The 27,068-nt window shown below is 39.1% G+C and overlaps 1 protein-coding gene across 5 annotated transcripts in view; it reads left to right on the top strand.

The window, feature by feature from the left end:
- CCDC91 (coiled-coil domain containing 91) overlaps window positions 1-27,068 on the top strand; it is a 143,648-nt gene that overhangs the window by 28,552 nt on the left and 88,028 nt on the right. For all 5 annotated transcript variants that reach the window (XM_042889906.1, XM_042889909.1, XM_042889911.1 and 2 more), the window contains 4 exons: window positions 411-489; window positions 3,737-3,906; window positions 6,028-6,216; window positions 8,734-8,838. In XM_042889906.1, coding sequence (XP_042745840.1) covers window positions 411-489; window positions 3,737-3,906; window positions 6,028-6,216; window positions 8,734-8,838 — 543 coding nt within the window. The remainder of the gene's footprint in view (window positions 1-410; window positions 490-3,736; window positions 3,907-6,027; window positions 6,217-8,733; window positions 8,839-27,068) is intronic.

Here is a 27,068-nt window from a genome sequence, read left to right on the forward strand (position 1 = left end):
TTCAAACTAAACATCAAACATCAAACTAAATTTCTGTTTGTTAAACATAGCTCATATTTGTTCAACGATAAACATGTCTCTCATACTTCTATACATACCATGTATCTGGTCTATTATACATTATACATTTATATTGCTTCATTGCTCAGACATTTTTATGTTGCTGACTGAGAGTTTTTAGTTCTCTGGTTCTAACACGCTCTCCTTGTATGTGCTCCATAGATTATTTATATTTGATTCAACTCTATAGTTTTGTGACAGTAAGATGCATGCTCAGTGCAATTAGATAAATTACTTAGAAACTTACTTTCCTGTCTACTATATGAAAACTTTGGTAAATAAGTTTAAACTTTTTTTATATGTATAGCATTTTATAAAATGTATAATTTTTTTTTTTTCTGTGTTTGTAGGCAGCAGAGAGCTATGAGTGTGGAAATGGGGACAAGCAGACTACATCTCCTGCTATTCCATGGGCAGCATTTCCTACAGGTATTGATTTTGAAAAACAATAAATAGAAAGCCCAGGGTTGAAATTGTTAATAATGTATTACTGTTCTCTGTTCATTGTAAGTGCTAGTGCATGAGTGTATATATGCAATAAAATAGTGGATGAGAGTGAAAGATTGGCATAAGAATGTTTCTGAGTAATTATTTTCAGAAGTTGTACTTCTCAAAGTTGCACTTCATTGAGGAATACAAGTGAGAAAGATAAGTATAGTTTATCCAATTAAAATTCTGATTGGCCCTTAAGTCAATCATGGATTTAAAACAACAACAACAACAACAACAAAAACAAAAACAAAAAATGGAACTGCTTTACTCAAAGAAAACTCTCAATTTTGAGTATGGAGGGTTTGTTGCAAGGGCTGAGAATGAAGGCTGATCTAAATGTAATGCCTCCCATTTTATTATATTGGCTCACAATGTCAGAGGCAGATGTTGGTGGTATGGCAGTAGAGATTTAACCTTCCCACCAGTATTCCATTACATTTTTCTGCCATGCAACAGATGACAGCAGAGGATCAGTCTGACGAAATGATGTTTGATGTGGTAGTGCGTATGAAGCAAAGCTGTGTCACTGAATTCCTCCATGCAGAAAAATGGCACCCACTGGCATTCATTGATGTTTGCTGAATGTTTATGGAGGCCAAACAGTGGATGTCAGCACAGTGAGGTGATGAGTGGTGGGTTTCAGAGGTGGATGGTGCATTTCAGCTGTAATGACAGCAAAGTGAAAGATAAACCACCTTCTGGACAGCCATGTAGATTTTTATAAACACAGTGTACAGACTCTTTGTACAGGCTGTTGTTCATCGTTGACGAAAACGTGTATCTAATGTTGGTGAAACAGCTGAGAAACAGTTACAAAGTTTGATAGTTCCATCATACAGTGCTCTTTGTATCTGTTGCAATTTCCATGAACACAAATAGGGCTTATTACTCTCAGAGCAATGTATGTAGACTGTTATGAACCAATCTGTTTTCCTTTTGTAAGACTTAATTTTGTTACTCTGAAAGAAAAAGAAAAACCCTGTTTGTACCTGTATGCAGGTGAATTATCAGATGATGTAAGTGAAAGTTTAGTTTTAATCTGTAATGTAGGCTGTATTCTGAACCAATATGGCGTAAATTCTTTTTCATGTTTGTTAACGGTAATATGTGAACCTTAAAAATATAAAAGCAAAACTAGTTCATGAAATTTTAAACTAGGAGATGGGGAGGAGTGACTGTGTGAGGAAATGGTGAACAGAGTGACAAGCAAAGGGTCTGAGTAGATGGAAATAGAAAAGATGTTGAACTGGGATCACCCCAGGTATGCACACATAAATAAGTAAATGCGTGTAGTTATTAGCAGAGCTCTCATTTCTCTTTTGAGAAATCAGTACTAACGGGGCCTCTCTGGAGTGTCTGCTACATTGAAACACAGTATGTGATGATCAAACTGGAGCAATTAGAAGGCTGTGTGCAGAACTATGATCTCACTGGGATCACAGACAAAATGGAGATAGCTCAAATGACTAAAATGTTGGAATGGATGAAGGGTAGGCCCTTTAAGAATTGAAAGCTGGGGCAGGGAGTATCCTTTTCTGTAAGAGAGTAGCTGGAAGGCACAGAACTCTGTTTTGGGGTAGGCAATTAGTCATGAATTTATGAGTCTGGATTAATGGGCAGACCAACACAGCTGACATTGCTGCTTTTGCCTGCTGTAACTGAGGCCTTCTTCAGCTTACTTCACCCCTCTGAGGGATGTTAAACACTTCAGGATCTCTTGGAGAGAAAACACAGCAAGACACTCACAATCTAGGAGTACAAAACAAGCATAATAATTTGAGAAACATAAGCATAATATTATTCAGGATTGAAGGATGATCTTCATAAGGATGTTTTAAGCTGAACTAAAATACTAATTCAATTTCGTATCACCTGTTAAATACAAAAAAAAAAAAAAAAAAAAAGTTGAGAGCTTGAATTACAGACATAGCAAATACTAATTAGATTTTCCTAGAATGATGAGTCCATGCTGCTGAAAGCAAAAGCTTTGTTGGGAGGGAAAAAAAAAAAAAAAGATACCTCAGAGGTTTTTCCTTGTCCTTTTTCCTTTAGTCCTTGTCTTCTGCAAGATCACGTGGATCATGTGTTTTAGTTGAAAACATAGTGTTCAGAGTGGGTATCATTTGTTGCTCCTTGTTTTCCAGGCTTTGTTTTGACAGTTGAGGAATTGAGAATATTTTGAATTTATTTTTATTTTTATTTTTTTTTCTTTCTCCTCAAAATTTGAAACTTTTATTATTGAAAGTCACTGAAAGCTCAACTTGATTATAAAAGTTCCACAAAAAAAACACTGTGTAATTTGAAAAGCTGTCTTATGTGTCCCAGTCTCATGTTTTTTACTTTTGTGATAAATTATTTGTTTGAACAGTGGCTGTATTCTAGTAATCATAACCAAAGTATGGATGGTAACAACTTGGGAATCAGTGTTGCACTAGGTTTTTGTGTTTGTGCTAACAGTTTTAATCACAGAAACATCGTGTATGGGCAGAATTGTGAAAATAAAAGATCATAGGATTTTGTTGTTAAATTAAGAAAGTAAGCAAAGATTTCTTTTTACTTACTGTGTATCTGAATCTGTCGTAAAAGCACTCTATTTTCTGTAGTGCAGGGTTGGTAAATATCCTCTCTTCCTTTTCTTGCAGCATAAATGGCAATTGCTATGAAAGAACTCGCACCAATATTTAATTACATTTTTGCTTTACTAGCTGTAAAATTACCAACTTGTTATCAAAAGATAACTATATTGTTATTTTTTTGATCTGTTCTAAAATGAATACTTGCTTTTATCAAGTGTCTTGGTAAAAATTTATAAAAGTTAGGAACTAGCAAATATGTTTTTACAGTTGAATTAAACTGATTTGAGATCATGCTAAAACTAAAATGCTCTGAGAAGAGACAATAGATAAGGATAGCAGTTGCCTCCTGAAACCTCTTTGTAAATTACAAGTCTAAATTTAGTGTGACTGTATAAATTTGCATGTTGTTAACATGGTAGTACTTAAAAATAAACAAACTTTGTATGGAGTTACATTTCAGCACAATTAGTTTGTGAAAGTTACATAGTCTTATTTGACTATGAATCCTTAAACTTTTTGCTATTGTGAAATTTTAGATTTCAGAAACATAATTTTTGAATGCATCTTCAAGTTGTTTGTTGTTTTTCTGTTTCTATTTCTTGCATTAGAGTTTGAAGTCCATATAGCTCAGAATGTTTCTCCTGATGTTCTTCTGGAGCACTGTGTGCCTTCATCCTTCCTGGATCCTTCTGACTCATTCACTTCATCAAGTGATAATGTGGCAACATCTATTCAAACAGCCAACAATGTGATAAACTCAGCTGTTCTTGAAGAACAGGTAAAGCAGCAATCACAATCTGTATTTCAACAGGATAACTTGATGTATTAAATATCTGAGCATTACATTTTTTCTATACAAATTTAGTTTGTGTTTTAAGAGCAAATGCTGGCCCTTTAATTTTTGTGATTTAGATTCTCAAGTAAGCTTTTGATTCCGTAGGAGTTTGGGACATAGGAGAACAGTGTGTAAGTCTTCCAATTGGGAGATTTCATACTGGTTTGGTATGGACTGCAAGATTGATAGATATATTAAAGGCCTGTTTATAGTACTAGGAATGAAAATAGGAACTGGTTGCAAAAATTTCTGTACATATATATGTGTGTGTGCATATATATATTACTGTTAAATCTGTAAAGATATACTTCTGTTTAATTCTTAAGTGATATTACAGCTAGAGAGTTAATATTTATTTTTCCCCTTAATTAGAATGAATTTTATTTTTTCTCTTAAATTCAGAGAATCAAAGAGTGACAGAATTATTTGGTTTGGAAGGGACCTTAAAGATCATCTAATCTCAGCCCTACCCAACCTGGGCAGGGACACTTCCCACTGGATCAGGTTGCCCAAACCCCATACATCCTGGCCTTGAACACCTCCAAGGGGTGAGGTATATTCATAGCTTCTCTGGGCGTCATGTGCCAGTGCTCCACCACCCTCTGAGTAAATAATTCATTCTAGTTTGAAACTATTACCCCTTGTCCTATCACTACACTTCTTGTTAAGAGAGTCCCTCCCCATCTTTCCTGTAGGTCCCCATTAAATACTTCCAGTCTGTCTCATTGGATCCTTCTTTTCTCCAGCTTGCACAAGCTCAGTTCTCTCAGCCTGACTCCATTGGAGAGGTGCTCCAGCCCTTTCATCATGGTTTTGGCCTTCTCTTGGCTTTGGATAACAGGTCCTCGTCCTTATTTTGGGGGTCCCAGGCCAAATCTAGATCCTCTTTGTTTCTGACAGAAAGTGAATTGAGAGAACAAACTGCAGATTTCTTTCTGCCTGTTGTATATTCTGGATCCTTACACATTCTTGTACAGTCAAGGTCTCTGCTATTTTTGCTTGTTTTTCATTGAATCTAGTAATGAAAAAGTCGGTTGATTACTTTAGTGATTGCTTTAATAAAATGTGTTGGGGGAATGGACTACATCATACCATTCAGTCCTCTCCTAAAAAACATACTGAGATGTTCCTTTGCTACCCCCCTAAATCTCAAGTGCTGTTAGCTTTCAAAAAGTTGTTAGAAAACAAATGGTAGCTGAAGTTAATGTACTAGCTTTTTCCTTTGAAATTCCTCTGCAGCTATACAAACAAGTAAGGTGTTTGATGTTTTTTTTTCAATTGGGAAAAAAAAATGAAGCTGTATCTTCTGTTAGTTGTACCATGAAACATTTAAAATTTTGGCTAATTTATTTTTATGCTTTGCTGAAAGTATGGTATCGTTAATGTACTCTCTGTCTTACGTAGTACATTCAAGAGGCCTCTGTTTCAGTTCTTGCACTTGTGCGGTTTACAGAAATAGCATTAGCTAACTGTTGCAGACATGTCTCAGTTACTCTTACTCTGTTGGTGTACTCTCAGTATTTTTATTTTGGCTAAAAAAATGTATTCTGATTTTAATTAAAATCTATTTAATCACTTCACTTTCTATGGCTACTGTTTGTATTCTTCATTGGATGAAAAACAAGGAGTGACTAATCCATGGAGAGTTTTTGTCTGCAAGCCTGATGCTTTGAGACCAATGAATTTTGTTTCGCTCTTGTCCCCTTTTCACATATTTTTAGTATTTTGACCTCATTCAGAACGGAAGTATCTGATGTCAGCCTCCTTCTTAAAAGCATTCTACAAAGTATTTCTTGAAAAAGAAATTGAGATGTGAAGAATTGATTTGAATGCGAGTAGAATTTCTAGCTACTGTGCCATTGTTGGAGCTTTCTTTTTGGCTAGCACATTATCCATGCACCCTCTCATATGTATGATGTCAACAAAGTATGATTACAAATAAATAACCTTTTTGTTTACATTTATTAAGATCTGTAATTTCAATTGGAAATGAAATTTAACTTGACTGGAATATTAAATTCTCTTTGCTATCTCTTTTACCATTTTGTATTCCTTCTAAATTAGATTCAAGTAGATATTCCAGTTGCCTCTTTGAATTTAACAGAAGATAAGTCTTTAGTCACATCATCCATTGCTACGGATGATGCTCAGACACAGAGAACAAACGAATCAAAGAGCTGCCTTCAACAAACTCTAGCAAATCTAGAAATCAATCTTTGTGCTGCTGAAGAAGAAAAATTAAAAATTAAAAAGGTATGTTTCTTTTTTTGGTAATAAATAAATAAATAAATAAATAATCTTACATTTACTCTCTAAGAGAAAATAACCAAATTGAGCCAGTTTTTAGAAAGACAAAATGTCGCAGTGTAAAATCATATGGTACGAAGTCTTAACAATGTTGTGGGAGTGTGTGTGGTCTATGAAGTTGGAAGTGCCTTTGGCTGTCTATACAAATATAATGCTTTTTTTTTTTTTTTTTAATTCCTCTTGGGAGATGTGGTAACTAAATTCCTGTTGCTTCCACACTGAGTGTTGTACAGTTGTTGTGTATCTGAGTAAATCAAAGGTCATGCTAGAGAGTAAGTGTCCTATCCTCTTGGTGGGCTAGGGTGAGATTACCTTTTTAATTCTCTGGTAACCAGGACTGATGACAATTACTTGAGATAAATCACAAATTTACTTAAGACTCAACAGAATTACAACAGTGAAAGTAAAGTGAAAAGGAGAAAAAGTGGATCCAGCTATGGTCTCTGCTGACAGTTGTGGTCATCCAGTGGTGTTTATACGTTTTATTACGTGGTTCACATATACTGTCTGTTGTTCTAGGACCTTCCGGGGAAGAGGCTGGGCAACACCTCAGTCTCTCACAGGTGATCCTGCAGGTGACTGCAACATCTTCTTTTCCTGCCTAGTTTTCGAGACATTAACTCAGACCAAATCTCTTACCACAAGAAAGTTAAATTTGTTGTATACTTAATACTATCCATCAATAGGAACCAAGGTGTGCTAGGGAAGAAGGGAGTGATTTGTTGGAAATAAAAATGAAGGTGGAAATGAGTAATTAAGACAGGATTGGGAAGATCTACTGTGAATTGATATTCCTGGAAGTTAAGAGCATACCAAAAGGGAAGTAAGAGTAGTATGAGTACAGATTATAAGAGAGACATACAAAGAAATAAACACTATTTGTTATATAATTTTATATATATTTATATATAATATTTATATTATATATATTATATAATATTTATATAATATAATATAATGTTTATATTATATATAAATTTTTATATAATATTATTTTATATAAGGGTGTCCAACCTCTTGGCATCTCTGGGCCTCATTGAGTGATGAGGAATTATCTTGGGCCACTTTAACAACATTATATAACTAACAAACCTTGTTCACTGGCATTGAAAGTGTTTGCACTTCTTAGTGAGCTCTCAAGGTGTTTGTTCATCAAAGAGTTTCACTCTTGTCCTTTACCCTTAAAAACAGCTGTTCATAAATACACGTACTGCCAAAAAAAAAAGTGATGGCATGAATAAGCATAATGAATGTGATTGTGAAGCAAGGGATATTTTTCTCTCATCAGAAAGGTCTTATTAAAGTCTAGTAGAGAGACATTGTCAGATTTTTCTTCGAGTTGAATGTCTGATTGTAACTCCGTATATTCTATTTGAAAACTTGCAAGTAATGCATTTACGTCAACTGAAAATGTAGTTGTAAATATATGAAAAAAGATGGTGATTTTTCTAAGCAATCTTTAAACCTTTTGACAAATTCCTTTGTCAAAATAGAAATCAAGGTTGCATATTGTTCACTGTTCAAAGGACTGCATATAGCCAATTATCAAAATGCATATAATTCTTTGCCTTAATGCTGCACTATGCACTCCACTCTCTCCCTCCATCCCACCTTGTGCTGATTTCAGCCTCAAAAGTGCCCATTGCACACTGATTGTGTGATTGTGACTGAGTGATGGGCGCACACTTGGGGCACACATTGGGAAGAGCCACCACCATGATGGTGTCAGGGAGGAGGGAGCAGGCCACAGAACGAGTTTGGGCCAGGCTATATGTGGCCCGTGGGCTGTGGGTTGGACATGCCTGCTATACATACAGAAGTGTTGCAAAGTCTGTTTCTCTATGCTTGAAATCAGACTCTGAATCTCAGATGCTGTCCTTATTTCATCCAGGAATGAGCTAAGCCTACCTGCTCCTTTTGTCCTCCTTTTGACTGTCTCAGTAGCACTTTTTTTTTTTTAATAGCTATCCAGTGGTTTGGCTGCTCATTTGTTTCTAAATTGGCTTCTTCAGTGGTTGAGAAAATAGTTGTTCTTGAGCAACTGAAAGGTGTCCACAGCTTACTTATAGAGAAGCATTTGGTAGCAGCAACAGCTACATGGAAAAAAAAAAAAAGGTCTTTAGCTTTTTGTACAGCAAATAATTTTGGAAATTAGTAGTCAGTAGTGCCATTTTCCTCCCATTTATTTGGGTCATGTTGGGAGTTGGTTACATTAAGGTTCTAGTCATTTTGGAGATGGAGGTTTTAGTAAACCATTTTCTAAAAGTACTTAAGGTTTTCAACTGTAGAAAGACAGAAACCACTTAAAATATGGAAACGCTTGACTTTAAGTATCTTCTGATGTTATGATACAAAATGTTATTGTCTTCAGAACTGAAGCTAGTTGGAACAATGACCTAAATCTGTATTTCCACAGCTCACAAACATTTTTACTGCTTTTATTATATTTTGTAATCTTTACAGGAATTAGAATATTTACTGGAAAAACATAGTGTTCAAGAAATGAATTTCTTGAAGGAGAAAAAAGAAAAAGCTATTTCACATCAAGATCATTACAAGATACTTCAGGTAATTTCATTTCATTTCTTGCAGTGTGCTTACATTTTCTGTGTGTTCTGTATGAAGTGTGTTTATGTTGAACAAATCCTCTCAGTATCTACAGGCCTGCTCCAAAATTTGAAGAATTTTTAGGGTTTTCAAATCAAAACCTGATTTTTACATTAGCAGGTTTAACAGTCTGCATCATGCATCAAGTATCTGTCCATTTCTCTATTGTTTTCAAGAGCAACAGATTAAAAGTCATAACCTTTAACTTGTTAGAAAAACTCATGTATTTTGTCTTCTGGATACGGTCAAATGAAATTAGAGAACAAAAGTGAGTCGTGCTTCTAAAAGCTGCAAGATAAAATTAATTTCTTGAAGCTTGTACTGCTTGTAATGCCAATTGTTTCTGTCTTCTTTGGCTTGTACGACACAAAGGACAATATCTGTGGCACACACTGTGCAAGTTTGTCTGATACAGAGTACAGATGTCAGTGAACATTTTTTTTTAACGGTAGAAACAGCTAGTTATTAGTTCTATTGACTTGAAAATCTGAGTGTAGTGATGATTCTGGGATAGTTTTGTGAGTTTTCAGGTTAAGACTTTTAACTGAAATTATTCTTGAGTTCTGTGCTATGAATGTGCATAAACTTGGAGACCTGGAGTATTGCATCCAGTTTTGGGGCCTCTAGCACAGGAAGGACATGCGGAGTTGGTCCAGAAAAGTGCCACGAAGGTGGTCACAGGGCTGGAGCACCTGCCCTACAGGGACAGACGGAGAGAGTTGGGGCTCTACAGCCTGGAGAAGGCTGTGGGGAAACCTTATAGTGACCTCCCAGTACCTGAAGAGATCCTACAGAAAAACTGGGGAGGGACATTTTAGAAGGGCATGCATCAACAGGATGAGGGGAAGTGGTTTTAAACTGGAAGAATATAGTTTTAGACTAGATGTTAGGAAGAAATTCTTTACTCTGAGGGTGGTGAGACACTAGAACAGGTTACACCGTGAGGCTGTGGATACTCCCACCCTGGAGGCATCTAAGGCCAGGCTGGATGGAGCTTTGAGCAACCTGGTCTAGAGGGAGGTGTTCCTGCCTATAGCAGGGGGGTTGGAACTAGACGATCTTAAAGGTCCCTTCTAACCAAACCATTCTATGATTCTGTGACTTAATTCTTTTTGTATGTTTATTCTAGCATTTGATGGTAACAATTGTTGTATATGATAGATCTAGCATGTAATACATCTGAAAGAGCATTACTTCATGCTGTTTTATACTTCCTAAATTAACTGACTGTTAATCACAGATGACAGAAGTTTCAATATATTTCGTATTTGCAAAGGCTGGTTGGGAGGTAATAGAGCCAAACAGGTGGTCAGATCTTTAAAGTAGGTAATGTTTAGATGAGACTCTATCATTATTATTGTCATTGTGAGTTTGTTTTACTTAGTTCTGAGAAGATTTCATTAGTCTGACTTTGACAACTTAGCCAGTTATTTTTCTTGTGATTTCATAGGTTTTATTGGCTTTTCAGGTCTGCATTGGAGTGATTTCATTGAACGATCACAGGGGATATTTTCCAGTACTAGTCTCAGCTTAAGTTTTCCCTACTGCCCCACTGATTGAGGTGTTGCTTTTTGTTTTAAAGACTTTCCAATCATAGACTGCTTCTATACAGTGGCAGAAGTGTGGGGGTAGGACTTAAAAGTAAGCTTTAATGTTGTTAGAAAGGGTCTTAACTTAGACACATATTTTTGCCTTCTCTCTTGCAAATAAATATAAAATACTAGGTTTTTGTGAGAAGCTTTGTCAGTCATCTTGTCATTTCATGTTCTATGAAAATACAGGAAGCTTCCATGACTTTTTTTTTTAAATGCATTTGTGTTTCTCAGAGAACACAAAATACCAAGATGTAAATACAGAGTTTACAGTTTTAAGATAAGTAGCAGAACCAGAATACAGACTTTTTTGTTCAATAAGTTTTTCCACTTCATTCTCTGAACTCTTTTTAGTTCTATAGATAATGGATGTTTGAAGCTTTGAAGTTCATTAGTCACTTGATCTTGTTTTTCTTCAATTGCAGATATTCATTCAAGAAAAACTAGTAATTGTAGTCATAGTTTAGAACTATCTTGCAGCTATCTGTACCATATGAAAGCAATTGAATAGGAAGATAGAATCATCAAATCCTTAGAGTTCAAGGGGACCTTTAAATGCCATCTAGTCTAACTCTCTGCAGAGAACAGGGACATCACAGCTAGATCAGTTTGCCCAGGGCCTTATCCAGCCTTACCTTGAAAGTGCCCAGGGATGGGGCATCAACCACAACACTAGGTAACTTGTTCCAGTGCCTCACCACTCTCACTGTAAAATACTTTTTCCTTATATCTAACTTAAATCTACCTTCTTTGAGCTTGAAGCCAGTTCCCCCTGTTCTATCGCCACAGACCCTGCCAAGGAGTCTGTTCCTTCTTTCCTGTATTTTTCCCTTTAGGTACTGAAAGGCTGCTATCAGGTCTTTTTTCAGATTTCTCTTCTCCAGGCTGTACAGTCACAGCTCGCTCAGCTTGTCCTCATAGGAGAGCTGTTCCATTCTACGCATCATTTTAATGTGCTCCAATAGGTCCATGTCTCTCCTTTACTGAGGACTCCACATCTGGATGCGGTACTCCTGGTGGGGCCTGACCACTGAATAGTAGAGTGGCTGGAACACCTCCCTTGCCTTGCTGGCCTATCTTTTTTTTGGATGCAGTCCAGGATGCAAGGGCACATCGCTGGCTCATGTCTGGCTTCCCATTCACCAGTATCCCCAAGTCTTTTTTTGGCAGGGCTGAGCTCAGTCTTTATATCCCCCCAGTTTGTATTGGTAATGAGAGTTGCATTGACCCAGGTGCAAGACCTTGCACTTAGATTTGTTGAACTTCATGAGGTTCACCTGGGCCCACTGCTCAAGCCTGCTAGGTCCCTCTGAATAGCATCCCATCCCTCTGGTGTGTCAACTGCACTCCACAGCTTGGTGTGTTATCAGCAAACTTGCAGTCAATGTCATTGATGATTATAAGAATTTTGGCTCCAGCACTGATCCATAGAGGACACCACTGTTCTCCATCCAGACATTAAGCCATTGACCACCACTCTCTGGACTCGATCCTGCAGCCAGCTCTTTGTCTATTGAACAGTCTGCTTATCAAATCCATTTCTTTCCAGTTTGGAGAGAAGGATACTGTGTCAAAAGCCTTATTGAAGTCCAGATAGATGATATCAGTGGCTCTTCCCTTGTCCATTGATTGAGTGACACTATCATCATAGAAGGTGACTAGATTGGTTGAGAGGGATTTGCTCTTGGTGAAGACATACTAGTTCTTCTGTATCATGTCCCTGCCTTCCATGTGCCTTAGCATAGCTTCCAGAAGGATCTGCTCTGTTATCATCCCTGGCACAGAGATGAGACTGATAGGTTGGCAGTTCTCGGGGTCATCTTTTTTACTCTTTTTAAAAATGGGTATGGTGTTACCTTTTTTCCAGTCACCAGGGGTTTCACCTGATTGCCACAGCTTTTCAGATGTCATAGGGAGTGACAAGGATATAAGCAGGTTTTGGGAGATGAGTTTTCATTATTGCAGGTTTCTTTATAAATACCTGGAAAATGTGTATGCAAACATAAAAGTAATTCTGGTAGATTCACAATGTATACTGAAAGTCTTTATAATACATTTCAAATCTGTCATGTGAACAGGAAAAGCAGAAAGGTGTTAGTAAGATTAATGTAGTACGTAGTGGTTCACTTGAGCTTTAATATGATACTTTAGATTAAAAGAATCTCTCAGTTTTTATTATCCATATTCTGTTTTTCGATGCAGATTATCTGTTTTGTCTTAATAATTCTGTTAGTAAGTGGCATTCTCTAACTTACAAATCATAAAAGGAACACTTGGTTCGAGAAGAGAAAATAGTGCTTGAGTTCTAGCCTTCTAAGTGGGAACTTAATTATTTGGATAGATTGTTTAGCTGATAAGACTTACGATCTTTGGTCTAGTGGCAGACAGCAGTTTTTGATGATTCACTAAGAACTGGATCATATTTTTCCTCTGCTATTTCTTTAATTTACCACACAGTTTTGAGTACAGCATTGCAGTTGGAAAACTCCAGTTGTGGTTATGCACATTTTTTCCCATCGTCAACAGTTTCTGGAAATTAAGCAGGCTCTTTTTTTTTTTTTTTTTCACAGCACAATGTACTTGATATAGCGTGATCTTTCTTTTTGAAATAGACTTTCTTTTGGCAACTAACTTCTATTCTTCTAACTTAATAAATCCATAGTTTTTTTTTTGAACGGACTGAAAATGTTTTTGTTTGAAATCCTTTGTTTCTGTTCCCCATTTTTGTTTAGGGAACATCTCTGCAATTTTTATTGCGACAGTGACTTCAGTTTAATAATATTTCTGCTGCTGCAAAAAATCATGATTAAAAAATTAACTAGTTCAATACTACTATTTCATTTTGAGTAATGTTCTTGTGTGTAAAGAAGCAGATCAGGTAGAAAGCTTATTTAAGTAATGTTTTAGAAAGGTAAGAAAGCTTATGCTGAAGAAAATATTGACAAATTAGTACATAATTAGGCAAAGATTGTGCATTAATTCTTAGCTGGAATTAAACTGCATGGTAATATAAGTACAATCGTTCTTATTAGATGATGTTTCATCTGCTTATTTCTGAAGCTGTTGATTTTTGGGATTCTTTTCATTGAGTTTCCATTATAGCTGTCATTTAAATTATAAAGCCTAATATTATGAGGGAAAAAATAGTACAGTCTTAGAATGACTTAGATTGGAAGGTACCTTAAACACCATTTAGTGAAAGACCGATTGGTGGCCGTCTTGGCCATAGTGGCCATGAATTGGTTGTATTTAAAGTGATAGGAGGAAAACTGCCACCAAAACCTCAATGCTGGATATAGGGAGAGTAGATTTCAGGCTATTCAGGGAAGTTGTTAATAAGATCCCCTGGGAAACTAATTTTGGAAGCATTGGGCTCCATCAGTGCTGGTCACTTTTTAAATTCCACTTTCTGCTCTTGAGAGGACAGACACAGGCAATTCCAAAATGCTAGAAGTCAAACAGGGAGGGCAGAAGGACAGTTTGGCTAAACAGGTATCTTCTTTCAGAGCTTAGGTGGAGGAAAAGAAAGCGTGTGGCTGCTGGAAGCAAGGTCAGGCAAAATGGGGAAGCCTGCAGGGATTCTCTTCACAGTTATAAGGAGAAAATAAGTGCGAAGGAGAAAATAAGCTATCCAGTACTGTGGGGGACAGTAATAAGGTTTTAATTTTTAATTTGTTAACAACAAAATGAGGACCAAAGAGAGCATGGCTTCTTTACTTGATGAAAACAGTAATCTTACAAATAGAGACATAGATGAAGTAGAGATGTTTAATGACTTCTTCACCTTTGTCTTCAACACTGATGATGGGCTCTGGCACTCCAGATGGCCTGAGTTAGACTGTGACTGAGGTAACAATCAATTCCCAGACAACACTGAACTTGTGTGGGATTTACCGCTCCATGTGCATGTGTATAAATCTATGGGATTCACCCAATGGGATTCATCCCAGGGTAATCGGAGAGCTGGCCAGTGTCAGCGTGAGACCTCTCTCAATTATTTTTCAACAATCTTGGGAATGTGGATAGGTCCCATTTGACTGGAAGCTGGCAAACATTGTTCCAGTTATCAAGTTATCCAGGTATCATGGGTTCATGAGGGGAAGGTCCTGTTCAATTAAGTTAATTTTGTATTATGGCAAGGAAGCCAGTTGATGTTATCCCCTTGGATTTCAGTAAAACTTTCATTACTGTTTCTCACAGTATCCTTCTGGACAAAAGGCATACGGCTAGACAAAAATCTAATGTGCTCGGTGAGCAATTGGTTGATGGTTTAGACCCAAAGATGCATAGTAAATGGTTGGCAGCTGGTCACTAGTAGGGTTCCCCACGACTCCATCTGAGGGCTAGTTCTATATAATCTTTTAGTAAATGACTTGGATGTAGGACTGGAAGTTATTTTAAATGAAGTCTGCTGACAGTACTAAATTGGGAGGAGCAGTTGACTCTATCAGGAATGGAGAGGCCTTGCAGAGAGATTTAGACAAATTAGAGAACTGGCCAATCACCAACTGCATGAAATTTAACAACAACTTTCTTCCCCTCTGAAAGAGGTTTGGGGATCTTGAGTGACAGTAAGTTCAACATGAGTAGGCAGTGTGCCCAGGCATACAGGAAGACCAATTGTATCCTGAGGTGCATCAAGTATAGCATTGCTAGCCAGTCAAGGGAATTAATTGTCCTATTTTATGCTGTACTGGTATGGCCTCACCTTGAGTACTGTGTGCAGTTTTGTACACCACGGTACAAAAAGGATATAAAACTATTGGAGAGTATCCAAAGGAGGCCTGCAAAGATGTGAAGATCTATCAAGAGCCTTGCTTTGGTTGGTGAAGGGTCTAGAGGGGAAGATGTGTGAGGAGCAGATAAAGTCTCTTGGTTTGTACAGCCTAGAGAATAAGAGACTGATGGGCGACCTCACTGTGGCTATGGCTTCCTCATGAGGATGAACAGAGGGGCAGGTGCTGATCCTCTGGTGACCCAGCAATAGCACCTGAGGGAATGGCATGAAGCTGCAACAATGAAGGTTCAAGTTGGATATCAGGAAAAGGTTCTTTACTGAGAGGGTTGTCAGACACTGTAACAAGCTCCCAAGGGAAATGATAATTGCACGGAGTTTGCCAGAGTTAAACAAGCATCTGGACAATGCTCTCACACATATGGTCTCATTTTTTGGGTGGTCCTGTGTGGACAGGAGTTGGACTTGATAATCCTTATGGGTCTCTTCCAACTTGGAATATTCTGTTCTTCTATGACAGTGTATAATAATGCTAAAAAGCAAAAAAAGCATAACTGTAGCCTGTTTTGTGTTAAAGTTTCATTCAATTTTAAATAACTCCACCTTAACTTCAGTTCATATTAGAAGAGGAGGATAGAAAATACTCTGAGCTGTAATTAAACTGGACAGCTGAATTCTGAATATACAGATTCTTCTGTTACTGGGAAGTTAAGCTGTAAAACAGAGTTACTCTTCTTGAGCTGGCTCTGGAGGTTTAGGGATGACTGGCATACCTATGTCATGTACACATGGAAAATACCATACAATTTTGCTGTCTTTTCTATTTCTGTATTATTAAACATAAATATTTCTGTACTTGCACACTAGCTGTGTTGAGCCACTAGAATTAATTTAGGCAATTTTAATATAATATACCTTCAATTTTAGATGGAAATTGAGTATCTAATTTACATGACATTCTTCATAAATATCCCAAATTTGAAAATATTAATGTTTTTGTACATAGGTCACTCTGAAAGTAATACCTCCTCTTTATTTCCACACAAACTACAACGGATACAAGAGCACAGTAACACCATGTGATAGAGCAGATTCTCAGTTACAAAACATTGGCTTTCAACACAATGACCACCATTATTGTTGGCATTTTCACGAGTGATGAATAAGAGCCTGTAGGCTGTGTTTCTAAAAATCTGCACCAGTGGAGGTGACCTACTGTTGCTGTCACCACTGCTGAAACATGCAATTTCTGCCTTGCTGTGCTCACATCTACTGTTTGGTCTCCACAAACATTCAGCAAGCATCAGTAAATGTCAGTAGGTGTAGTTCTCTCCCCTTGGAGGAATTCAGTGACAAATCTTTTCTTCACAGACACTTCCATGTCAGATGCCGTTTTGTCACTGTCCCTCTGCTGCTGTGTGTTGCAACAGAATGTAACAGAATATTATTGGAAAGGTTCGACTTCTACTGCCACACACTACCAACATCCACCTCTGATATCATGGGTCAACATAATAAAATGGGAAGCATTACTTTCAGAGCAGTCCTCAGTAAGTTTACAGATGACACCAAGCTAGGAAGAAGTGTTGATCTGCAGGAGGGTAGGAAGACCCTGCAAAGGGATCTAGACAGGTTGGATTCATGGGCTGAGGCCAATTGTATGAAGCTTGACAAGGCCCATTGCCATGCCCAGCACTGTGATGTTGACAACCTTCTGCATTGCTACAGGCTTGAGGCAGAGTAGCTGGAAAAAGGATCTGGGGATGTTAGCTGACAGCCAGCTGAATAGGAGCCAGTAGTATGCCAAGATGGCCAAAATGGTTGATGGCATCCTGGCTTATGTCAGAAACAGGGTAGTCAGCAGGACTGTATTTAGCCCTGGTGAGGCTGTACCACAAGTACTGCATTTGATTTTGAGTCTCTCAATATAGGAAAGACATTGAGGCGTTGGAGTATGTCCTAGGAAGGGCAACAAAACTGATGGAGGATCTGGAGCACAAGTTTTATGAAAAGAGGCTGAGGGAACTGGGATTGTTTAATCTGGAGAAGAGAAGGCTTGGGGAAACCTTACTGCTCTCTACAACTACCTGAAAGGAGGTTGCAGTGAGTGGGAGTTGGTCTCTTCTACCAGTTAAATGTTGATAGGATGAGAGGTAATGGCTCTAAGTTGTACCATGGGATGTTCAGGTTTGAGGTTAGGAACAAAAATTTGTTACAGTGGTGAGATATTGGAATAAGCTCCTCAGGGAGGTGGTGGACTCACCAATCCTGGAAGTGTTCAAGGAACATGTAGGCGTGGTACTTAGGGACATGGTTTACTGGGCGTGATGGTAATGGCTTGAAGGTTGGACTGGATAATGAGTGTCCAACCTTTTGGTTTCCCTGGGCTGCACTGAGTGAAGATAAATAGTCCTGGGCCACATATAATTTATAGATCATAGATCTATATTGCTCATGTTGGAAAAGACCTTCAAGATCATCAAGTCTATATAATACTGTTAATATATGTAAGTAACAAAACTTTTTTTTTTTCTTTCCATCAAAACATAAAAGAGAGCAACAAAAAACAAAACTAGCAACTCTAGAACTCTGTGTCAGCTTGAGTCCTGTTTGTGCTCAATGCGAAGTATCAGACAGTATTAATAGAATTGTGAATACTTGACCGTCCCTCATTTGAATGCACTCTAATAAGTTCACATCTCTCCTACACTGAGGACTCCGCATCTGGACAGTACTCCAGGTGAGACCTCATCAGCACAGAATAGAGGGATAGGATCACCTCTCTTGACCTTCTGGCTATGCTGCTTTTGATGCAGCCCAGGATACAGTTGGCTTTCTGCACTGCAGGGGCACATTGATGGCTTATTTGCCATCCATCAGGATAGCAGGGATTGCCACGTCCCTTGCCATGCAAGACCTTGCACTTGGCTTTGTTTGCTCAAGTCTATCTAGATCTGTCCAGATGGCATCTTCTTCCTCCAGCATGTCAACCATACAACACAGCTTAGTGTCATCTACAAACTTGCTGAGGGTGCACTCAATCCCAGTGTTGACGCCATTGATGAAGATGTTAAAGTGATCCCAGTACTTACCCCCTGAGGGACAGCACTCATCACTGATCTCCATTCAGAGATTGAGCTACTGACTACCGCTATCTGGGTTCCATCTCATAACCAGTTCCTCATCCTCTGAAGAGTTCACCCATCAAATCCATAACTTTCCACTTTGGAGAAAAGGATGTTGTGGAGGACTGTGTTAAAGGCCATTACTGAAGTCCAGATTGAAGACATCAGAGTCTCTTCCCTTGTTGACTGACACAGTTAACACCATCATACAAAACAACATGGTTAGGCACGATCTCCCATTGGTGAAGCCATGATTATCCCATACCACCTCCCTCTCTTCCATGTGCTTTAGTGTAGCTTCCAGGAGGATCTGCTCCATGATCTCCCCTGGCACAGAGGTGAGGTTGACAGGTTGGTAGTTTCCTGGGTAATCCTTTCTACCCTTCTTTTTCCAGTCACCAGGGACTTCACCTGACCACCATGACTTTTCAAAAATCACTGAGAGTGGCTTTGTGACTGTTAGCCAGTTACCTCAGTACTTTGATGCATCTCATCAGGACCTGTAGACTTATGGACATTCAGGTTCCTCAGGCAGTTGCAAATCTGATCTTCATTTACAGCAAGAAGGGCATCATTCCCCCAGTTCCCACCTTTTTAGCCATTCACTTGATGGCTATGTGTAGAGCAGTCACTAGTGAAGACTGAGGGGGGGAAAAAAAAAAGTTAAGTACCTCTGCCTTCTGCTTGTCTGTTTTTACTAGTCTGCCTGTATTGCTTACTGTGAGGATTACGCCCTCCTGACTTTCCTTTTCCAAAAAGATATATCTATTAACCCTTTCTTATCCTTTGCACCCCTTTCCAAGTCCAGTTCCAGATGGTCTTGGCCCTTCTAACCTCATTCCTACACAGCTTGGCAGTATTCCTGTACTCCTCCCAGATTACCTGTTCCTGCTACCATTACCTGTGCATTTTCTATTGATCAAACCAGAGGACAAGTAGGTCCCATTTCCTCCATGTTGGGCTTTTGCCTTCCTTTCCTGACTTCCTACTCCTAGGGATGAAGAGCTCTTGGGTCCTAAGGAAAGCTTCCTTAAAGATCTGCCAGCTCTACTTCACTCCCTTGCTCTTAAGGACAGATTCCCAGGGGGTTTTGTTGACCAACCTCCCTGAAGAGTTGGAATTTGGCATTCCTAGAAGCAAGCTTCCTGATTTTACTTTCGTATGTCCGATATTCCTCAAGAGCACGAACTGCATTTTCAGTACAGTCCTGGCAGTCTCCAATCCTGATGTCACCACTCAGTTTACTTGCATTGATGAGCAGTAGGTCCAACAGTGCATCCTCCCTGGCAGGACTGTCTATTACTTATCTCAGGAAATTATCCTTAATGCATTCCAGGAGCCTCCTGGATTGCCTGCAGTTCACTGTGCTACTTTTTCAGATGATGTCAGGGTGGTTCCTCAGCAGGATGAGAGCCTGCAAAGATGACACCTCTTGCAGATGGAGGAAGAAGGCTTCATTACCAGTCTCTGCTTGATCAAGTGGCCTGTAATATAGTAGACCCCAGTCACAGAGCTCCCTTTGCCTGTCTCTAACTCTCCACCACAGACTTTGAACTTGCTCTTGGCTCTTCACAGACAGCTTCTCACACTACTTTTTCCCTGATGTAGAGGGTAATGCCTTCTCCCCTCTTTCCTTGTGTGTTCCTTCTGAGCAATTTGTAGCTGTCAGTAGCTACATTCCAGTCATGGGAATCATCTTACAGGGGTTCATTGACAGCAACTACATCACAGTTTTCCAATAGCATGATGACTTCTAACTCCTGCTGTTTGCTTCCCAAAAAGTGTGCGTTAACATAAAGTCACTTCAGCAGGGCAGTTCATCTTGTTACCTTCTTTGAAGATAACTTCTTCATTCCTTTGAAATATTTACTTTTAGTTTACCTGTTGCCTTCATCACCATAAGATGCAGCAGATTGCTCCTTGTCTCTTTAACCTAACTACGCTATGCCACATATTACGGACAGGCTTGCTATCACCCTCCTCCCTCTTCAAACATACTTTAAATCCCTGTTAATGAGTCTAGCTCCTGGGTCAAATTCCCCCTCTCTCCCCTTTTGACCCAGGTGGACCCCATTAGCACATATCAGACCAGGTGCCAAGTAAACTGCCCCATGGTTGAAAAAGCCAAAATTCCTACACTATTCTCTTAGCCACATTTTTATGAGATAGATTTTCCTGGTTCTCTCAGTACCTCTTGCTGCCACCTGTATTCCTGCACTGTCCATTAATTCCCCAGTCTTCAGAGTCTCTTTTTATAACCCTGAGGCTTCTCTCGGTAACTATCACTGTCAATCTGAATTATCAGTAAAGGGTAATAATCAAAGGGGCAAACCAGACTAGGGAACCTCTTAGTCATGTCCCTTACCCAGGTCCCAGAGAGGCAGCACAGTTCCCTATGGATAGGGTCTGGTTGACATATGGGGCTCTCCATTCCTCTCAGAAGGAGTCACCCATGACAATTACCTTTCTTTCCTTTTTGGTGGAGGCAGTCTTGAGGCACGGAGTTGACCTCATTGCCCTAGATGGCCTCCTTGGTTGACCTACCACATTCCACTTACCTTTCCCTCAGGTTTTAAAGCCTTAAACCTGTTCCATAAGGGCACCTGGAAAGAGGGTGGGTAATGAGGGATGGGGGGAGGTTCTTGAAATGTTGAGTGGGGACCTGCTTGCTTTTATTCCTCTGCATCTCTTAGGTCTTCTCTCCCTTCCTGGCAGCAACAGGGCAGGGGATCCACCACTGCTTGGGGTGTATCACTCAGTCAAGGTGATACCCACCTTTCTCATACCTATGACAGAGAGTTGCTCCTCCAGTCTATTTCCTGCTTGTGCTTCTTGATACTCCTTGATCTTTCCAACTCCTCTTTGAGCTCTGCCACCAGGCTGAGCAGATCATCTGACTGCTCACACAGGTGGTGTCTCTGCCATCCTCTGGTGTCAGCAGCAGGCTCAGGCACTCCCTGCAGCCAGAGACCTGAACAGGCACATGATCTGAGTAGCTGCATTCTTTTTAGCAAGGGCTTTCTGCTTAGTGGAAATGATTAGATTATTTGTGTGGGAGGCAGCAGTGAGCCAGACCTCCAACTGGAGAGGGGTGCTCACTCTGCCTGCACAGACTGTTGCACCATGCTTTCAGTGACATACCACATTCTGTTTGTGTTGCTCCTGTAGAAGCCACTGCTCCTGTCTCCGCCCAGCCACGTCAGAGTCATTACCATGGGGAAGGCAATGGCAGCAGCAGCTGCTTGCTGAGAGGAATTGTTTCCTTGTGTAGGCGATTCCTTGCTTCAATCTGGAATGCGACTCCACCAGAGCTGTCTGTTTGCAGAGAACTTAGTCAAACTTGTTAAATACTTTTAACAGCATTTTGGTTTTTCATGCTTACATAGTTGGAGAAATGAAGATGCATAACAAATTTTAGAACGATAGTTTGGAAACAACTTTGAATGACTGTTCCTTCCTTTCCCTTTAATTGCTAAATCTTCATATTTGCCGCATAGCTTTTCAATAAGCTCAGAAGAGTCACAGAATGCATCTTAATATATTTCAATCTAAAATTCATATACCGGAGCATTAGAGGTTATTTACTGTGTAACTAACAAGTTAAGTTCATATAATACTTTTTACTTTTATGTAGCAGTTTCAATTTTCATTTAAACTGTCATTTTTTTTTTTTTTTGGAGTGATTTATGATAAATTATTCAGATTGAGCATGCAAGAAATTCCTTACTAGAATACAGTAAAATTGCCTGCTTCCAGAGAGATTTGGCTCTTTTTGCTTCCTTCTTCCTTTCCAACATATTTTTTGTGTTCGATATTGTTATCATTTACTGTGACTATGTTGTCTAAGAGAAATTATTTAGACCTATATGGGATTTAGTCAAAAATGCAGTGAACATTTCACATGGGGGAAGAGAATATGGTAGCTATTCTGTAAAAAAAGAAAAAAAATTCTGAATATATTTCATGAAAATATGCAAAAACTCTCAACAGTCTAGTCACATTTGCCCCTCTTCTTATATCAAAGTACTCTGTCTTTACTTGCAAATTCTTTTGAGAGCAAAATGTTTATTAAATAAAAATAGCAGCCCTTAGTCCTTTTAGATGTTGTAATTCCTACAATGGTATTTCAAAAACTGTCAACACATTCCTATTCTGTCATCACCAGATACATTATCTTGATAGATACCAATCACTGACATAGCTGATTAATCTTTCATTGCACAATAGATACCCAGTAGTATTTTTGAGGGAAGAAACAATTTTCAATTTGATTTTTATATGTATAAATATATTTAATATATATTTGCGACTGTTCAGGTTTTTATATATGGTCTCAAATCTTTTAAGTAGCTTTGCATGTGCTTAGTTATTCTGCATACATCCAGTTGAGGATGGCTGTATTTTAAAAGTATTTACTTACACTTTCTGAAACACTTCTAGCCAAGAGCCTTACTGTAAGCAGTGTCTGTGCCCCCCTATATGTTTCAAACATATAGTATGCTAAAGCTTTAAATAAAATTCAGTCCCAGTGCTACAGTCTTTAAAAGCCTATGTACGTTTTGTTTCATCTTTATACAGTGAGTAAATCATGAGCTTGTTTCTTCATCCCCCCTAGCTGACTTGTAGAAGGAACTGAGGTATTCTTGAGTTCACAAAGACAACATATGTATGGTCTTAGTTTGTAGAAGTAGAGGAAGTGATATGTGCATCCAAATTAAAATCTCTGTGCCTCTCCTTGTCACTTTTTAGCAGAAGGAGGACTCTCATTGATGCTCTTTTGTCCATTTTGTCCTCTTGATTTCGCTTGGAAATAGTGTGATTTCTTTTACTTTTCATTCTTTTAATTTTACTTTACTTTTCTGAAAGTGCATTAGATTAAGTTGAACTGTGAAGATGGTTATTGTTTTCCAAATGAAGAATTTCAGAGCTAAAGCGTGGATTTGTTATGGTTACAGGAAAGAAGAGTGTGAGATGAAAGTGTATAACATAGAAGAAATATAATGGCAAAGTAATAATGATCTGAAGAGTGAGGGAATGCTAGGTACAGAAATGAAAAAGTCATTTACTGTCTCAGTTATGTGTACACAAGTCTTTGAGGGAAGCACATTTTTCAGTGGAAGATGGTGAGAAAAGGAAAGACAAATTAGATTGTACTCATATAAATTCTGTTTATGTCACTTTGCCTGTCTTTGTTGGTACAGGAGGAAAATTTGTTGGCGGTTTTCTTTCAGATCTTTCTTTAAGAAAGTCTTTCCGTAAAAGGACCGACACTTGTCGCTGTTGAAACTCATACGGTTTGCCTTGGCTTGATCCAGTCTGTTCAGGTCCCTGTGTATTGCCTTTCTACCCTCTGACTAATCAGCATTCTCTCCCAACTTGGTGTCATCTGCAAACTTACTAAGGCTACATTCAATCCCCTCATCAAGATCATTAATAAAGATGTGAAACAGGAGTGGCCCCAGTACTGAGCATAAGATGGCCTAGACCATGTAGTTTAATAATATGTCATTGTTAAAATGTCACAGGTCTGTGTGTTTTTAAAAAGCTAACATTATAATAGCTTTTGGCTATCTGTGAGTAACTTAATGCAGTATTGATAATTGCTGTCTTTTTCAGAATATACAATATATTTGATATATCTGATATGTTCTTGTTTAACTAAAATTTTATTTTTGATTATTTAAAGACTTTCCTTAGAGGAAGAAAATAGATTAAATATATCTTCCATTTAATAGGAGAAAGATTAATATCAAGCTCTATTTCCCCTCTTCCTTGGGGAAAGGGAGAAAATTCTCTTGAGAAAGGAGTTTTGTTTTTGCTTAATTATGTTAGTGTTTCACAGAAAGTATAATAGATTCCCTATAGACTTGTGTCTGTTTCTATCAGGTCACAACCAAAAAATATAAGTGAGTACATTTTACAGTTTTTACATAGGAATACTCTTCAGGTGTCCAGGTTTATATGTTAGGCTCCAAATAATGTGTTGGTTTTTTTTTTTTTCTCCAAATACTCAAACTCCATTGATGATAAAGGAACTAGAGGTAACTGTAGCCATTGCTAAATAAGCCAAATTTCCTAAAAACGGGTTTAAGAACTGAATACTGTTGTTCCTTCGTGGATGTTTTATGTATTGCTTTCCCATCTAAGTTCAGCATCGCTATATATTTTTAAATGGGATTATAGCTGTTCACTGTTGAGAAGTGGTAAAAGAGATAACTGAATAACCAGACTTCTGCTCATCAAGCAACATGAGAATTAAATCAGTTTTCAGGGATCCATGCTGAATGGCCATATGCAAGTACATGCAACCTAAGAAACATGCAAGAGGAGCTGTATACAGTGGTTAAACTAATGTTTAAATAACTGCGGTGTTTTGGGATTCTTCGTGTGGCTAGATCTATGTTATGGATAGTGAATATTAGCTCATTAGAAAGGCAGTCTAGAAGAGGAGGTGAGGTTGTCATTTATAAGAATTAGCAGCTCAGAATACAGAGTATTTGAGAGGACAGCCCATAGAATTTGAGAGCAGAATTTGGTGTAGGCCATAACCTGACTGATGTCACTCTGGGAAGATCTATATCATCTGGGAAGATCCTGAGTGGAGACTCAGGAAAGTCTGATTACTGGAGGAAGATTAAAAGGATGGTTTACAAATGTACTGGTTTACCAGCCTTTTGGAGCTTGGGAAATGCATGGAAGAAATGCCATTGGCAGCCATTTTGGGCACATGAAGAAAGTGACTGGGAATAGCCAGTATAGGTTTATCAAAAAGTATTTGTGCCTGATCAACCTGGATTGCCTTCTGTGATGAACCAACTGGATTGTGAATGAGGGGAATGCAGTGAATGCTTTATGTTGACCTCAGTGTGGAGAAGGGAGGGCTTAGAGGAAGCCTTCTGGCAGATTGTAGAGTCATAGTGTGGCTTGGATTGGAAGGGACCTTAAGGATTGTCTATTTCTAACCCCCCTGGGGATTGCCACAGATGTCCAACAGCTGTGATGTCAGAAGGATGAAGCAAGACAGGTTCTACTGAGGCACACAGCAGGAGGGTGAGTGATAATGTTTGTAAATAGGAATATAGGGAGTTAGAACTTGGTGTAAGGAAAAAAAAAATGTGATGAAGGTAAGCATTAGAATATTTTAACCAGTGATGTTGTAGAACTTCCATCCTTGGACATTTTCAAGGTCCAACTGAATAAAGTAGTTTGCAGTCAGTGTTTATGCTGCTTTCAGTAGGAAGATCAACTTGATGACCTCAAGAGATCCTTTCCAACCGGAATGATCGTGTGATGTTGTGATTTAATACTTTGATCATAAACCAAGAAAAATAAATGTCTATTCCGATTCAGGAAGGTCATAACTGAAATCCAGGGGATACTCCCTGGACTAAATTATTTGGAATATTTTACTCCAGTCTGACCCAGCTCATTGCCAGAAAACAGACATTAGTAATTATGGGCAGGGCCAGGAATGTCTGAACCAAAAATCTGATTAATTCAGTATTTGAAATTTTATACTAATCAGAATATCAGTTACTGTAAACTTAAATTTCAGTTGCATAAAATGTAACACTTTTGGTCTTTGGAAACGTTTGTCTTGTTAAAATAGGAACACATACAATGTGATGTATTTATGTTCTGTGAGATTTTACAGTAAATGAAACAGTAATTCAGAATGTAGAACTGCAAGAGTAGTTCACTGAGTTACACAACAAAAAACAAGAGGGACTTATTGTAAAATCTGTTAATCTGTGGCTTGGAGTTCTTTTTTGGGACTGTAAGAGGTAGTGGAGGTAGTACAGCTCTCTCCCAGGCTGCCTTAAGGTGGTGCTTTTGTAAGGTACCCCTGTCTGCACTCCCCTGCAAGGAGTCTTGTTATTGCTATTGGTGGTAAGTGCCAGGGCACTTAGCGAACCCGGCAATAGTGTGAGGGTAGGGGGCAGCAGGGCAGGGCTGATCACTTGCACCCCTATAGGACTTTCTTGCTGAGTTAGTGAGCCTGCTGGTAGCCATGGGTGCACCCCGGCAGAAGGCTTCAAACACAAAAACTGTGAAGAGCCATGCAGAGGTCCCAAGCACGCGCAGCAGAAAGACAGTAGCCAAGAAGACGGTCCAGAGCCAGACTGAGGTCTGGTGCATGCATAGAGAGGAGAACAATGGTATGAAGTGTGTGGCGACTCAGACAGAGATAACATCACGAGATGCTAGTGTGCAGGTCACTGGCTGTGAGGAGTGCCACAGCCTGGCCTTTGCAATGCCACAGGAAGGAGGCAGCACTTGTACAAGGTGCGAGCAATTGAATGACTTGCTCAGCCTTGTGATTAGCCTGAAGGAGGAAGTGGAGAGGCTGAGGACTATAAAAGAGTGTGAGAGGGAGATTGACTGGTGGTGTCAGTCCCTCTCAACCTCAGGTTCTCGGCACACAGACGAGGCTCCTCACGGAGCACGTCAGCCCCTGCCACCTTACAAACACCTGGTAAAGGGGAACCAGCCAGCTGACAGCGTTTCAGCGAGCCCCCTGTCCTCTCTTCCCCCTAACAGCAATTTGAGAAGGGAGGAGGAGTGGAAACGGGTACCTGCTCGGCGGAGGGGGCATCCCCCATCCCGACCATCCCTGGCTCCCCAGGTGCCTCTGCGTAACAGGTTTGAGGTCCTGGAAGTTGAGGAGGGGACGAGTGAGAGTGCGGAGACAGGTTCACCCGTGAGGTTGCCTCAGGCGAAGTGGTCGCCCTCAACCCT

Source organism: Lagopus leucura, unplaced genomic scaffold (assembly GCF_019238085.1).
Source record: "Lagopus leucura isolate 7727_CA_CO unplaced genomic scaffold, USGS_WTPT01 Super-Scaffold_100159, whole genome shotgun sequence".
Classification (NCBI taxonomy): Eukaryota; Metazoa; Chordata; class Aves; order Galliformes; family Phasianidae; genus Lagopus; species Lagopus leucura.